Here is a 13,632-nt window from a genome sequence, read left to right on the forward strand (position 1 = left end):
TTGTCAATACCGGACGATGCCTCCAATGCTTGTAGATGCAGTTCACCGACTCCACTGAAATTTGCTGAGTCAAGTCACAAAGGTGCGTCGAAAATGAAGGATCTTATGGTTTCAGCTATTTGAACTGGAAAATCAGCCGATGATCGACTGGCGGATTTGGCTCTATTTACGATGATATGGGAATATACTGCCTTCAATGCCAGGCCCTTCGACATGGTATGGAATCACACTGAATAGCCACAATTGGAGTTCCTTATATGGGCCATGTCGTAATCTGATGGTGTAGACAGGGATCATGCAAAGAATTATGTTCCTGAGCCCAAGTCAAGAAGTGGAGAAAGCGGAAGGAATGAAGAGGATATTTCCGGCAGATGTGCGGAGCCACGATAATCATGCCCAATGCGGAGTAGTTAATCGTGCCCACTAGAGACCCCAAAGCAAGATCTCCGTGCCTATATAGACCACCTACCTCAGCTTGATCAGGCAGTAGAATTAGATATCTTGGATCCTTCATGTTATCATCCAACCTGTCAGTACAGTTCACTCGCTCACCATGCGGTCTTCCCGGCTACATCTGGCCTTTGCTGCCGTGGTGGCAGCTCGGAGTTCCCTCTCTAACTGCACCAACCCGGCGGTACGCATCGAATGGAGCAGTCTGGATTCATCGGAGCAGATAGCGTATCTGGACGCCGAGCGGTGTCTCTGGGACCTTCCCGCGGAAACGCATCTGTCCAATGTCACTGACCGGTACACTGATCCGGTTGCTGTACACCAAAGCCTCACAGATTATGTTCACGGGGATGGGGTCTTCCTCCCCTGGCATCGATACTTCGTCCACGCCCACAAAACCCTCCTTCGGAAGCACTGCAATTACACTGGCCCAATCCCTACGTAAAACTACTATATGTATTCTTTACCTTCATCTTTTTCTTGTGGCTGATTGAGGTTTTCTGCAGATGGTGGGACGAGGGAAAGGATTCCGGTGCGTTTAGTAACGCCTCTATCTTCTCGCCATCAACATTCGGCAGCATCTCCGCGGAGTACTCCATATAGCGGCATTGCTGCGCATCAAAACCAGCTTCGCTACGTCTGTGTGACAGATGGGGTAAGACTCCCTTTATTTGTCTCTCGCACTGGGAGGCGATACTAGATAAATCTCCCAGACCTCCCCACTGACAGACGTTATGCTTGTCCACTAGTATTCTGCAAACACTACCCTGCACATCGGCTTTGGCATGGAGGAAACCAACCACTGTGTTTTCAGGGATGTCAATGAAAACCAGAGCAACATCACAAGTGATCACTAAGCGGAGATGTGCAATTCCTATGGAAACTGCACTGATATGTTCGATTGCACCTTCCAGTATCTGCACGGCGGGGGCCACGGCGGCGTCGGCGGAGTGATGGGCGATGTATCTGGATCCCCCGGCGACCCCGTCTTTTTACTTGCACCACGGCTTCATTGACCGGAACTGCTGGGCTTGGCAGTTTGCCAATCCAGATAAGCGGCTACACCATCGAGTCTGGGCCATCCACCGGCTGGGTCGACGTCACCCTGGACTACAATCTCACTTCGTACGAGATCATTCCTGATGCGGCCATCGAGCAGGTGATGGATACGGGAGGAGGTTACTTGTGTTATACTTCTGACTCCTAGAGAGGCGTGGGATTCGGGAGAATGAACCACCGCGAGAGAGAGCTCATTTCTGCTTCGTGGCTGCCGCGGAGTGGAGTGCTCCGAATATTCAAGGTATTGAAACGGTTTATAGAGAGGACAGTACCTATAATAGTAGTATGTCTTTACTATCGGAATTTGGGTTCTGTCAAAAACAGAAAATCATCCTGGAGCAAAAGCATTAAATTTAGAGGTGACAGCCAACAAAGCCAGATGGAAATCTGGCATAAGCAACCCCTACAATTCTATTCCGCCCGAGATACCTCGTAGTGACGGCTTCAGGGAACCGAAAGTATATGTTGTAGATGGAAGTCTCATATAATTTTCGGAAACTGGTATCGAAACGTCAAGTAACCCCACGATGTCCGTTGAATTGTTAGAGCGAGGAACAGTGAATCTTTTTCTCTTTCCCGTACCTTTACTATAGGACATATATTATTGTCATACGGTACTGGAACTTGGTTGATATGTTTAAGCAGCTGTCAGGTCTAGACACTGATCCCTGGAGACATCGGCTCGGTGTAGGGCGGTGGAGGATCCGCAGTTTTCATGAAGAGCTCATATCTGAGTTGGCGTAGATCCTGCTGTGCGGTCTCAAACGCCATTCGCGCATCTTCCACTTGGGCCTGCATATCATCTTCACGGGACTTTGCCTGTCTAACTTGCGTTGCCAGAACCTCTTCCGCACGCTTCACCTCGAGAACAGACTGCTGCATCATGCCCAAAAAGTCGGTGTGAAACAGAAAGGTGCCAAAGACCAGCTCACCAACCCAGTCGTGCTGAACAATGTTCATGGCCGGCAGAGCCTGCACTCTGGGATCCAGTCGTCTGGCCTGTGTGACTAGCATTTGCGTCTGGGTAACCTTCTGTTGTGCCCGGGACAGACAGTCTTGCTGCCGCCAATCCGCCAGGGAGCTTCCAAAACTCCACAGATCCCTCTCACAGTACCGCAGCGTTTCTGCCAAATTCAGCAGCACCTCTCGGAGCGTCAGCTGCGCTCGCGCCAGACACTGCGTCGCCTGCCGAAGATCACTCCATAGTTCGCGCCGTTGCCCATATTCGCGCCGCGCCTGCTTTGTTGTCTCCTCCTGCGCATCCTCCTCGGGGAACTCTTCCGTCCGTCCCTCAAAAATCCGCTTGTAGATGGCATCCAATTCGGCATGCAACCGTTCTCTTGTAGTGCATGCACGCCGGAGTTCCTTCTCTTGAGCGACCGCGTCCGCGACCTGCGCCTCCAGCATCTCCCGCTGCGCCTGCGCACGGTTCTCCTTGGCTAGAGCGTCGTAGTAATCGCGCATCTCTTGGTCGGCTTTGGCCTCAAATTCCTCTCTCTTGCCCCTCGCTCGATAGAACAGACGGCGTACTGTGCTGTCGCGGTACTTTTCGTGCAGCTCGCGGTTCCCTTTGGTGATCTTGTGTAGTTGCGACAACTGTCTATTGATATTGGTCAGCTCGTTCCGGAGCTCGGCCAGGTAGTTTTCATGCGACTGGAGAGACTCTGGACTGCTCTCTACACTAGCGAGTTCGGCTTGGATCTGGTCATGGCGCTCCTTGCTGGTTGCGATATGGCTGTATATTGACATGTTTGGACGAAGTAATTGGTGGGGGGATATTGCTATGTTACGAATCTGGGTGCTTCGCGTGTTACTTTCCCTGCGTATAATGTTGCTATTGCCAGTGTTATTGATAGCCGCTCTGAAAAATAGAATAATGTTCAGAAGTGAATTTGAGGAGCCGCTCCTTGTTAGATGATCTCTTTCTACACAGAGAATTCGCCACGCGGGATGACGGCATCATGTAGTCATCCCGTGACCTCTGTTTAGCTCTTGAGAACACCACTCTATAGTCCTAAGCCCATAGGTTGTATATATCAGATTGACTGAGTACGAAACTACTGATTAGATAGTTATGCTTTTGAGGCGTATTTGGGGCTGCGATTCATTCCTGGTCAAGGGGCAACCTAGGTCGTTTACAGATTCCATCAATGGGAAGGGCTGCATTATTGCTGCAATAAACAAGAATGGAATTTGTCTCTGACTCTCCTTCACGGTGCTTCAGCAGTCGGGGGTTGGAGACATGAGCCCAACATGTGTACCCGAGCCGCGTTGAATGTGCATAATCTAGCCCCATCATGTGGTCCGGCTGTTCCTGCGGGGTAGGGGATCTGACATGCTCTGCGCAAATGGATTTCACGAAATGCATCTGCAATTCACTGTGTTAACCAATTGGTAATTCATGTATAAGTAACAGCTTATATATAACATTTCAATCAAACTGTCCTGAACGCTATGTCTAGCCCGCGATTATCGCCGTACGCCAACGAGGAGTACACCGTGGGCTGGATATGTGCCCTTCTTGTTGAACTAGCTGCAGCAAGGGGAATGCTTGATAGGGAAGACCATGGAGAGCCCCAGACCTCACCCGCAACAGCAGATCAGAATCGCTACACGCTGGGGACTATCGGTCATTTTCGAGTGGTAATCGCTTGCCTGCCAAAGAACCAGCTTGGCTCGTCTTCCGCAACCGCTTCGGTGAAGGACATGCTATTTACCTTCCCTAATGTTCGCATAGGTCTCTGTGTGGGTATCGGGGCCGGCATTCCTGATTATGAGAGCCGGGATGAACAGGATGTTCGTCTCGGAGATGTTGTTATCAGTAGTGACTCAAAGACTGGGGGTGTCGTGGCCTATGCCCTGGGCAAGAAATTGGCCGATGGCTCGTTCGAGACTCGGTCTGCTTTGACTCTGCCCCCTCGATCGCTAGGCACAGCTCTTGGGGCAATGCAAGCACAACACATGATGGCAGAGAATAAAATAGAGTTCTACATCGAACAAATGCTCGAGAAGCATCCATTTATGCGCAAGAAGGGATATTCGCGTCCGGACCAATCACTGGACCGTCTGTTTAAATTGGAGTACATTCATGCCGCGGGGAAGAACTGTTCGAAATGCGATGATTCGGAGACCGTGGAGCGCGAGGATCGATTTGATGATGCTCCAGTTATTCATTATGGAACAATTGCCTCAGGTGACATTGTCGTTAAGAATGCTGCATTGCGTGATGAGATTCGAGACAAGCATGGGGCTATCTGTCTTGAGATGGAGGCTGCGGGATTGATGAATAATTTTCCTTGCGTCGTGATCAGAGGAATCTCGGACTACGCTGATTCGCATAAGAACGACCGCTGGCAGCCATATGCAGCTGCAGTGGCTGCCGCGTGCGCAAAGGGGTATTTGGAACATATACAGGTGAAGGATGTTTGCGGAGAGCCCCCAGCGAAAGCTATACTTGAGAGGGTGCAAGAAGGTGAGTAATCCCATACGACAGTCCCAGATACATCAGAGCGTTTGCTGATATTTACGATAGTCCATACCGAAGTCTCGAAGGTCGGAAGGTTTGTGACAACTAGGGAAACCAGGGAGGTCCTCGATTGGGTCAGCTCAATAGAATTTGTGGATCAGCAGAACGATATTATCAGCTTGAAACAAGAAGGGACTGGCCAATGGCTTATACCTTCAAAAGAATTCATTCGGTGGTTGAGCGATGATACCCAATCGCGAACTCTCTTCTGTCCTGGGATCCCAGGTGCAGGCAAGACAATAATGGCATCCAACGTGGTAGAGCATTTGAAGAATTTATTCAAGGGCGATTCAAATGTGAAGGTTGCTTTTCAGTTCTGCAGCTACCAGCCGAAACATCGGCAGACTTACCACCTGGAGCTCCTGCAAAGTCTCGTTCGACAACTTGTACTGAAGTCCCCAGATGCAGACCTGCTTCCATGTATTTTGGAGCTTCATGAGAGTCACAGCTCGAATGGTACCCGACCTCGACCTGCGGAGTTGGAGAAAACTATCTTGGAAGCCATTGGGTCTTACTCCGTTGTGTTCCTGGTTGTCGATGCCCTGGATGAGTTCTATTCTGCAAGCCGGGAAGACTCATTGTTGTTTTTTGACGCTCTATGCAAACTTCGAAAAAGCCACCAACTAAAGCTGTTTGTGACATCTCGTTATAACGATGACATCTCTTCTCGTCTTGCTCCTTTTACTTGCAAAGAAATCAGGGCTCACGACGACGATGTCCTACAATACGTGAAAGGACGTATGCCCCAGCTCCGCATTCCCAAGACAACACAAAACGCTGAACTTCGGAATGAAATTCAGTCGGAGGTTGTCAGGGCTGCAGATGGAGTGTAAGGCTACCACATAACTCATTTTGATCCAGCGCTCACCTCCTTTAGTTTTCTACTTGCTAAACTGCACATGAATCATCTTATGGGCTTCCTCACCGTCCGACAATTGAAAAACGCCCTTGTCCAACTACCTTGAGGAACAACCGCCCTTGAGCTAGCATATGATCAGGCGATGCTCCGGATTACATCCCAAGGAGACTCCAACCAAGGGGAACCTGACGACGATGATTCTCAGTCGAAAGTGGCGTTGAGGGCTCTGTCTTGGCTCACGTTCAGTAAGACAGCTCTCACGGCAGACCAGCTCGCACACGCGATTGGGACCAAGCCAGGCATGACGGTTCCCGACCGGGAAAATCTCATGGATCCGAACACTATCGACAGTTTATGTGCCGGGCTGATTGCATTTGATCAAAACACAGGTATAATCCGTTTGGTACATCACACCACAAAGGTATACCTGCTAAGGAGTAGCCATCTTCGGGATGGTGAAGTCGAGATCGCAAAGATTAACCTCACCTATCTCAGCTTTGGCTCTTTCTCAACATTCCGTTGCAGCCATGAATCAAGCTTTGTCCAGAGGGAAAAGCAATATCCTCTTTTTACTTACTGTGCCTCGTATTGGGGAGCACATGTGTCGCCGCTGCTTCAAAAGTCATCTGATTTACTGACACTCTCCTTGCAGTTTTTGGAGTTGGACACCAATGTGCGGGCGTCTGGCCAGGCCCTGATACTTGGCGTTTACAATTACTTCAAAAGGCCTCTGCTGGGTGAGACCCCAATCCCGTGGAGTCACTCTTTCTTGTTGACAAAAGTCCACCTTGCTTGCTACTTCAATCTTCACCCGGTCATTGCTCATTACATCAACCAGGGTGTGGAGCTTAACATGGTAGATTCTACGGGAAAGGTACCTATTATGTGGGCCATTGAGCAGGGTCATGTTGAAACAACACAGACCCTCCTCGAGTCTGGTCGGGTCAATATAGGTTTCAAGGACCAAGAAGGGAAGACTCTTCTGATACATGCGACTATCGCCCAGCATGACCAATTGGCTGAACTCCTCATTATGCACGGTGTTTCTTGTGATGCCAGGGATAACAAGGGCCGTTCTGCTTTAGCCTATGCAGCTACTACCGGGCAGATTGCAATGATTCAACTTCTGACCTCCCAAAATGTCCAGCTTGACTACACTCATGACGCGAAAGCGGTGAAACGTCCGTGTGATGACGACTTGTTCACTTCTCTCTTCGAAGTCGCAGATGCCTTAGAAGAGGACGGTCCGGTCTTTCTTCTTGACGAAGTTGTTGATCCTGTGGGCACCCCTCTCATAAATTCCATCTCTACTGGCCATAGGGAGGCGGCGATTCTCCTCCTTGAGAATGGTGCCGACCCAAATTATGCCAATTCAGAAGGCGACACACCACTGTCAGCGGCAGTGGCTAGAAGAAATGAATATTTGGTCAAGATACTACTTGATAGCGGAGCCACACTTGAGAACTCTCCTTCAACTCTCTACTATGCTATTGAAAGTGGAGATGTGGGTATAGTACGCCGCTTTCTCGAAGCAGGTGCTGATCCAAATCGCGAATACTCTCCGACATCGCTACAAAGATCCAATCCCTGGATTACGTCAATGGAGCCTGTAACTGGTGAAGAGCTATCAACTTTGTTCATGAAAATGGGCAAGTCTCTCGTGACCGGCGTTAATACGTCCAATCTGCCGATCCTTACCGAATCTGGCCTTTCTCGTGCAGCGCTATTAGGTCATGTGGAAGTGCTGCTTGAGTTGCTCAAGCATGGAGCGGACCCTAACCAACAGAATGGGAAAAAAGAGACACCTCTGTTCCTCGCATCCAAGAATGGACATAGAGAGGTCGTGCGGGTGCTTCTGGAAAATGGAGGAAATCCATATATCCAGAACAAGTACCTTCAGACTGCCCTCTTTCCTGCATCAAGATGGGCAAAACCATTGATCGTGGCTACTCTTTTGGATGCCGGTCTCTCAGCCAACACACCAGATATTTCTGGGAGCACACCACTGTTTTATGCGGTTGAAAGCGGGTCGGTAGAGACCGTGGAGCTTCTATTATCAAGAGGAGCCGATGTTGGGCAAATTAACGCCATGTTTGAGACAGCGCTGTTCGGCGCAACTAAGTATGCCAATCCGGAAATATGCCAACTATTACTAGCAGAGGGTGCAGACCTGGGGCAGATGAACCTTCTTCAATGCACTGCTCTATTCAACATAGCCAACGACATTTGCATTTTCAAAGGCGCCGCCCTCCAACACTTCTATCCCCAGAGTCGTGACTTTGACGCTTCTGTAAAAGCCGCAGTTTTTCTGGTTGAAAACGGGCAAGCTTTCGACCCAGAACTGGAAGAAATTCATCGAGGACTGCAGGTGTATATAGCCCACTTCAGCCAACCTATACACCCCGCCGAGGAATCCCCAGAGTACGTCTCCTTCGCACGCGAGCTATGGGGTGACTTGCTGAAGCCCTTAACCGACGATGATGTTTATACATTTCTGGAGCTTCTTTGCATGGGACGAAGTAGAACAGTTGGGCCTTGTGCAAAAGGTCACCTGTTTTGGGTCTCAGTGACAGGATCTTGCGAGTTGGTCTCAAAGGTTCTACAAACGAACGTGGATATCAACGCCAAGGACTCGGGTCTTCTCCAAGGAGCAGTAGAATCTGGAAATGCAGAGGTCACTGAAATGGTCTTGAATGCTCTTGAAGAGGAGACAAGTTCTGCACAATCAACGGCCTCGCTTTTTGAAGCCCCAGTGGTGTCCGGCAATCTTGACGTGGTCAAGGCACTATTCAGTCAGCTTCCCGCAAACCCGGATATTGGGAGAGCTTTGTTTGCTGCCGTTTGGACTGGTAGTACTGAGCTGGTTGACTTTTTCCTTACCAACGTAGATGATCCGATTCTAGTTGACGAAAAGGATTCGAATCTCTTTCACCACGCCGTCGTTGCGGAGTTGTTGGCTATGCTTCAATTCTTGTTGGACAAGGGACCTCTTCAGCAGTTTGATATTAATTCCAAAAACCATTATGGATTTACCCCTCTCCTTTATGTGACTCAGATGCGTCACAATAACACAGAATTTGCAAGGCTCTTGCTGCAGAGGGGCGCTGACCCCAACACTACGAAAAGTCCTAGAGCCGACACTCAAGAGTCAATGTCTAAATCTGATGTACAGAGCCAGTCTGAACTTTCCAAAGAGGTTTTGGACTCGAACGATCTCAGCGCCCGGGAGAATTGGGATCATTGGGTTCTTTTGGCCTTTGCGGCGCACAATGGAGCAGATGATTTGGTTGAACTGTTGCTTGAATACAATGCAGACCCAGATCCCATTAACAAGTATGGCGTCAGGCCAATATGCTTGGCTGCTCTCGATGGACATGAGGCAGTTGTGAGAATGCTTCTTGATAAGAAGGTTGATCCAAACCAGGTTGAAGGCTCGAGTAAAGCACCATTATCATGGGCACTTGAGCGACATTTGGATGCTTATAGATACGATGAATCAAGAATAAGCGACTGGCCAGGCTGTCAAGCGGTTGAGGCGACAGTCAGTCTTCTGCTCGAGCGCGGTGCAGACCCCAATCCAACTGACGGGTTGTCCCCAATCTTGGCTGCCCTCAGGCTGTATTCGGAAGACCTGGTTTTGCTACTACTGAAAGCTGGAAGCAGCCCGCATGTTCGTGACAAGTATGATCGCACGCCGCTAATAATTGCAACCACTCTTGGAATGGCACGAGTTGTCGCGGCTTTGCTGGAATTACCAGATGAATGGACGGACCCAGCCATGACGGATATCTACGGCCGGTCAGCAATAACCGAAGCCACAAGAAGGAACAAAATCTACATTCTGGAGCTACTGACCCGAGAATTAAAAACGGATTCAGTGGCATCGATAAATACATCTGATTATGAGCCAATCAAAGTTCCAAAGAGAGACGATGACACATGTAAAGTCTGCATGGTTCTCACGTCCGACAGCTTCAGTAATTATTACTCTTGCAAGCAATGCCCTTCGTTCGAAATATGCAAAAAATGCAAAGACTGCGGCGTCACATGTTTGAAGCCAGGGCATGGAATGAAGGAGTAAAGCGGCGGTTGAATTGGGGTGGCTCTCTAGCCCATCCTTTCAATCTTGAAAGTCCTAGGAGGGTCAAGATAGAGATTCCAGACTGTGATACGGTTGTGATTTTCTGTTGGCTTTCAGAGATTTACCAGAAACTGCAAAGCGGTATTCGAGGTTGCGCTAGTTTGATGAATGTTCAGTACGTCTTTTATCGATAGTAAATTGCTAATCACGTCTAGTGCTGTTCTTATACATTCCTCATAATCTCCCTACGTTGGACGCTTCTACAGCGTTCCTAGTCTGCTTGCTCAATACTGAAGCTCTCACCCGGCACAGTTTGAGACTGCCTTCCTTTATACCGCACGAACCATCGCAAACGAAAACCCTTAGCAGCCAATTTGTCACGAGTTCCCTCGCGGTCGCTCGTGGACCAAACCAGCCACCTGGTGCCAGTTTCCTCCTCAATCTGATTCCACATATGTGAAAAGCTGGCTGAGTTATGTAGGATGATAGAGTAGTCGAGAATTGGCACCTTCCAGAGTCCAGCATCCTCCCTCCCTAACTGGACACCGGTGATCAAGTCATCCTCTTGCAGAAAGAGATAGCTAACCATGCATTTAGCAACGCCTACCTGTCCTTTAAAATCCCATAAATGCAGGAAGTAACCAGAATTTATGACATGTATGTGGCCAGCTATTTGGGCAAGTTTTGCACTAGGCTTCAAGAAGTCTTCAATAAGGAATGTCGAGTATAAGGTAGCCCTATCCCGAAATAGATCAAAACCGAGCTCTATAAGTTGCTCGTCTTTGTCTAAGCCGACAAGGTTCTCGGCTGGGGCGCCATCATAGTAGGTAGATCGCTCAGTGTGCGGTGGACCTTGCCTTTTGAGAACTCCAGGGTGTTTTCAAGAACATCTATTATCAAGCTCACCCATGAATAAGTTCGATTTGAAACCGCAGTAAGTTTATGTATGAGCATCTCGCACTCTCCATCCGTCAATGATCTCTGTCTGCTGATATCGTGCACTCTTGTCGAGGTAACAAGGTTAATTTCTTGTGAAATCTGCTCAGCCTCTCTCTCACCATCACCACTAAAATGTATTGTGGGTAGATTTTTAATGAGATCGGAGAGTCCACGCTGTATATGCTCATAGGGTCTACTTGTGAACAAAAATTTCAGTTTGCCATTATCATGGGGGCCTGAGTAGTAATCGTTGACGGCATTGATGAGCCGGTTCTCGGACTGCAATATCTCAACAGATGCTGTCATAATCTTATCCAGTTCACCGTTTCTCGCAATTTGCGCTCGGCCTGGACCCAGAGATAGTCAGATGCGGAGGCAGGTCTTTCTAAATTTTCACGCTTGGGTGTCGGGCTTTTTGAGGCTTTAAAGCCTTCCTTGCTAGGAGAGGTGCCTCGGGTAGATTGTGTTTTCTTCTCATGTTGTCTTCTCCTGAAAAGTGAAGATTTCGCTTTGGTGAGAAGGTCGGGCATCTCTCGACTATACGTCTTAAAGAAGCAATGTATATAATGAGCTCGAACCGTTCATCCAGTATGCTATTGTGAATGACCTACCCTGTCCTTTACCAATGCCACGAGCCGGGGCGTGAGTTGGCACAGCAGGGAAATGGCGGCCAAAATTAACCAAGCACGCTCTATAATGGTACATGGTCATGCCTAGTCCTTGGACCAAACTAGAACAGGCTAGCGTTTTGATCTTCCACTTGATAGTGGAGAATCATGTCAACATATTTTCTCTCTCGTGTTGAAAAAAAATGGAAAGAAATCTCGACATCGGAAAGGACATATTTATCAGATGCTTGATTATGATGAGGCAGTATGGCATTGTTATCTTTTTAGACAGGCTTCGCTGCCGATTAGATCCAAATGCTTTACTTCGTTAAATGGAACAAATGACTGGTTTTTATAGGGACATAAATCAGTGTCCTCAGGAGGTTTTAGTTCATGCGGAGTACGCAGCTATGTCCATAATGATAGAATAGGTCATTGTTTTGGACACCACCATACAGCCACTCATAAATCCCATATACATCACATATAGAATAGCCCACAAGATATAATAAGACATTGACCCCTAATTCTGCCAGCAACAAGACCAAATACACTCAAGCTGTGGCTCTGTGCTAGAACAATAACATACCGAAGTCAGCACATTCCAGGCCTCATGTGAGGACTGTTAAAGGGAGCTTACCTCAGTCTGTCGTCTAGCAACTACAGAACGGCGCGGGGTCACCCAAGGGCCAGGCGCAGCATCCACCTCCACACTGGGCGGCCTCTACCCATCGTGCACCATTACAGATTGCCACGGCATTGAAGTCGTCGGTGCAGTCGTAAGTGCTGCCGCCGCTGCAGGCTTGACCGATAGTGGCAGTTCCATAAACGGAGGTGAGAAGTGTGGTAGTGAAGGCAAGGGTGAGAGCTGAGAAAAGTTGCATTTTGGGGATGCTAAGAAGCTGCTTGGATCAAATTTGAATATTGCGGAAAGTGATGAGAAAATTGATGATGCGATGGCTTAGGTATGTATCAGGTAGTTAGCATGGCGACTTGAGATGGTATTTATAATACTCGATGAACTTACTATACTTGTGTAGGTGACCAGGCTTGGATTGTGCTAGTGTTGAATACGAGTGCTCGTACAATCCTTATGAAGTATCTAATGGACATGAATGGACAGGAATGTGAGGCGTCCAAAGAGTTGCTTGACTGAGCCCGATGCTCGATGTAAGTATTGTTGGATAGACTCATAGCCACCCTTGGCTCTGCGCGAAGCTTTAGGTATCTAATGGACTCCTCCCGGATACTCCGGATAGAGCCTGATGGCTGAGGTATGCTTACTGAAACGCGTAGGACCGATTAGGGTGATGCAGTTATGCCTGCATTTGATACAGTATGCTCACGTCATTTTTAGATTTGATATGGCTGATCTGACAGCCAAGGACAAGATTACGCTGTAGTCGCTGTGGAATATTCGTTGGAGACTCTGTGTTGGTTAGCCGAGGGAGGATGCTATGCGTGGACATGTAGAATTGAAAAGAGCCCAGAGGAATATTTCAGAAGCCACTACACGTGGGTGACTTCTGAATGCAGTTGCGAGCTAGGTAGGTATAGCCTTTAGCCGAGTGCAAGTCATTTTCAGTGATAATATCTCTTGCTTATTCTCCGCCCCATATACGAGATTGAAATGCAGGGCGATGATCTTCCCGTGTTGGCGTGTTAGGCCTCCCACAGATCGACATCGCTAGATCTTGGTTCTGCGGGGCAGGACCCCTCGAGGTAGATGTATTTTGTATGTTAGATGGTGGCCTGATCTGAATACAGAGGAGTCTGAAGGCGCAAACGCCGGATGGGACCGGATTCATTGTCAAGAGTTAGTTCCTGCGAGGCATTATTCCACTCTCGACAGGACTCCGGGTACGAGATATAACCGGACGATATTATCTTTATACGTAAGAATATTATCATACCAATTTATTGGAGGTATACCTGGAGGAAGAAGTTGTCCTCCTAGGGAACCGATCTTCTTAGGTGATTGGCAATGTTCCTAAAATTTAATGCCTCAGGCCGCAAGAATTTCAATGCCTGAGGCCACATGAACTGCGTTCGGCAAACTTTCCGAGGGGGTATTATTCTTGCCAGAAATTTACCAAACACGTTCCCAAAG

At 48.5% G+C, this 13,632-nt stretch overlaps 4 protein-coding genes across 4 annotated transcripts; 2 read left to right on the forward strand and 2 right to left on the reverse strand.

Moving 5' to 3' along the window:
* Positions 1–491: 491 nt before the first annotated feature.
* BO83DRAFT_463248 (Di-copper centre-containing protein) lies at positions 492–895 on the forward strand (the record flags this gene model as incomplete). The annotated part of the gene is made up of 1 exon (XM_025537325.1): positions 492–895. The coding sequence occupies exon 1, from the start codon at positions 554–556 to the stop codon at positions 893–895; it is 342 nt and encodes a 113-aa protein (XP_025389186.1). The 5' UTR covers positions 492–553.
* Positions 896–1,798: 903 nt separating this feature from the next.
* On the reverse strand, positions 1,799–3,361 carry BO83DRAFT_377472 (uncharacterized protein). The gene has a single exon (XM_025530999.1). It carries the CDS (start codon positions 3,256–3,258, stop codon positions 2,164–2,166), a length of 1,095 nt encoding a protein of 364 aa, XP_025389187.1. The 5' UTR covers positions 3,259–3,361; the 3' UTR covers positions 1,799–2,163.
* Positions 3,362–3,963: 602 nt separating this feature from the next.
* On the forward strand, positions 3,964–4,989 carry BO83DRAFT_463254 (Pfs, NACHT and ankyrin domain protein; the record flags this gene model as incomplete). The annotated part of the gene is made up of 1 exon (XM_025537326.1): positions 3,964–4,989. One exon carries the CDS (start codon positions 3,964–3,966, stop codon positions 4,987–4,989), a length of 1,026 nt encoding a protein of 341 aa, XP_025389188.1.
* A 5,250-nt stretch (positions 4,990–10,239) lies between these two features.
* BO83DRAFT_463265 (uncharacterized protein) lies at positions 10,240–11,625 on the reverse strand (the record flags this gene model as incomplete). The annotated part of the gene is made up of 3 exons (XM_025537327.1): positions 10,240–10,842; positions 11,034–11,261; positions 11,526–11,625. The coding sequence occupies 3 exons, from the start codon at positions 11,623–11,625 to the stop codon at positions 10,247–10,249; spliced, it is 924 nt and encodes a 307-aa protein (XP_025389189.1). The 3' UTR covers positions 10,240–10,246.
* Positions 11,626–13,632: the final 2,007 nt, after the last annotated feature.

The sequence above is a fragment of the Aspergillus eucalypticola genome (genome assembly GCF_003184535.1).
Source record: "Aspergillus eucalypticola CBS 122712 chromosome Unknown BO83scaffold_9, whole genome shotgun sequence".
Lineage (NCBI taxonomy): Eukaryota > Fungi > Ascomycota > Eurotiomycetes > Eurotiales > Aspergillaceae > Aspergillus > Aspergillus eucalypticola.

Excerpts from the sequence above, each read along its gene's own strand:
- BO83DRAFT_377472 (XM_025530999.1), bottom strand. The coding sequence starts at position 3,258 with ATGTCAATATACAGCCATATCGCAACCAGCAAGGAGCGCCATGACCAG.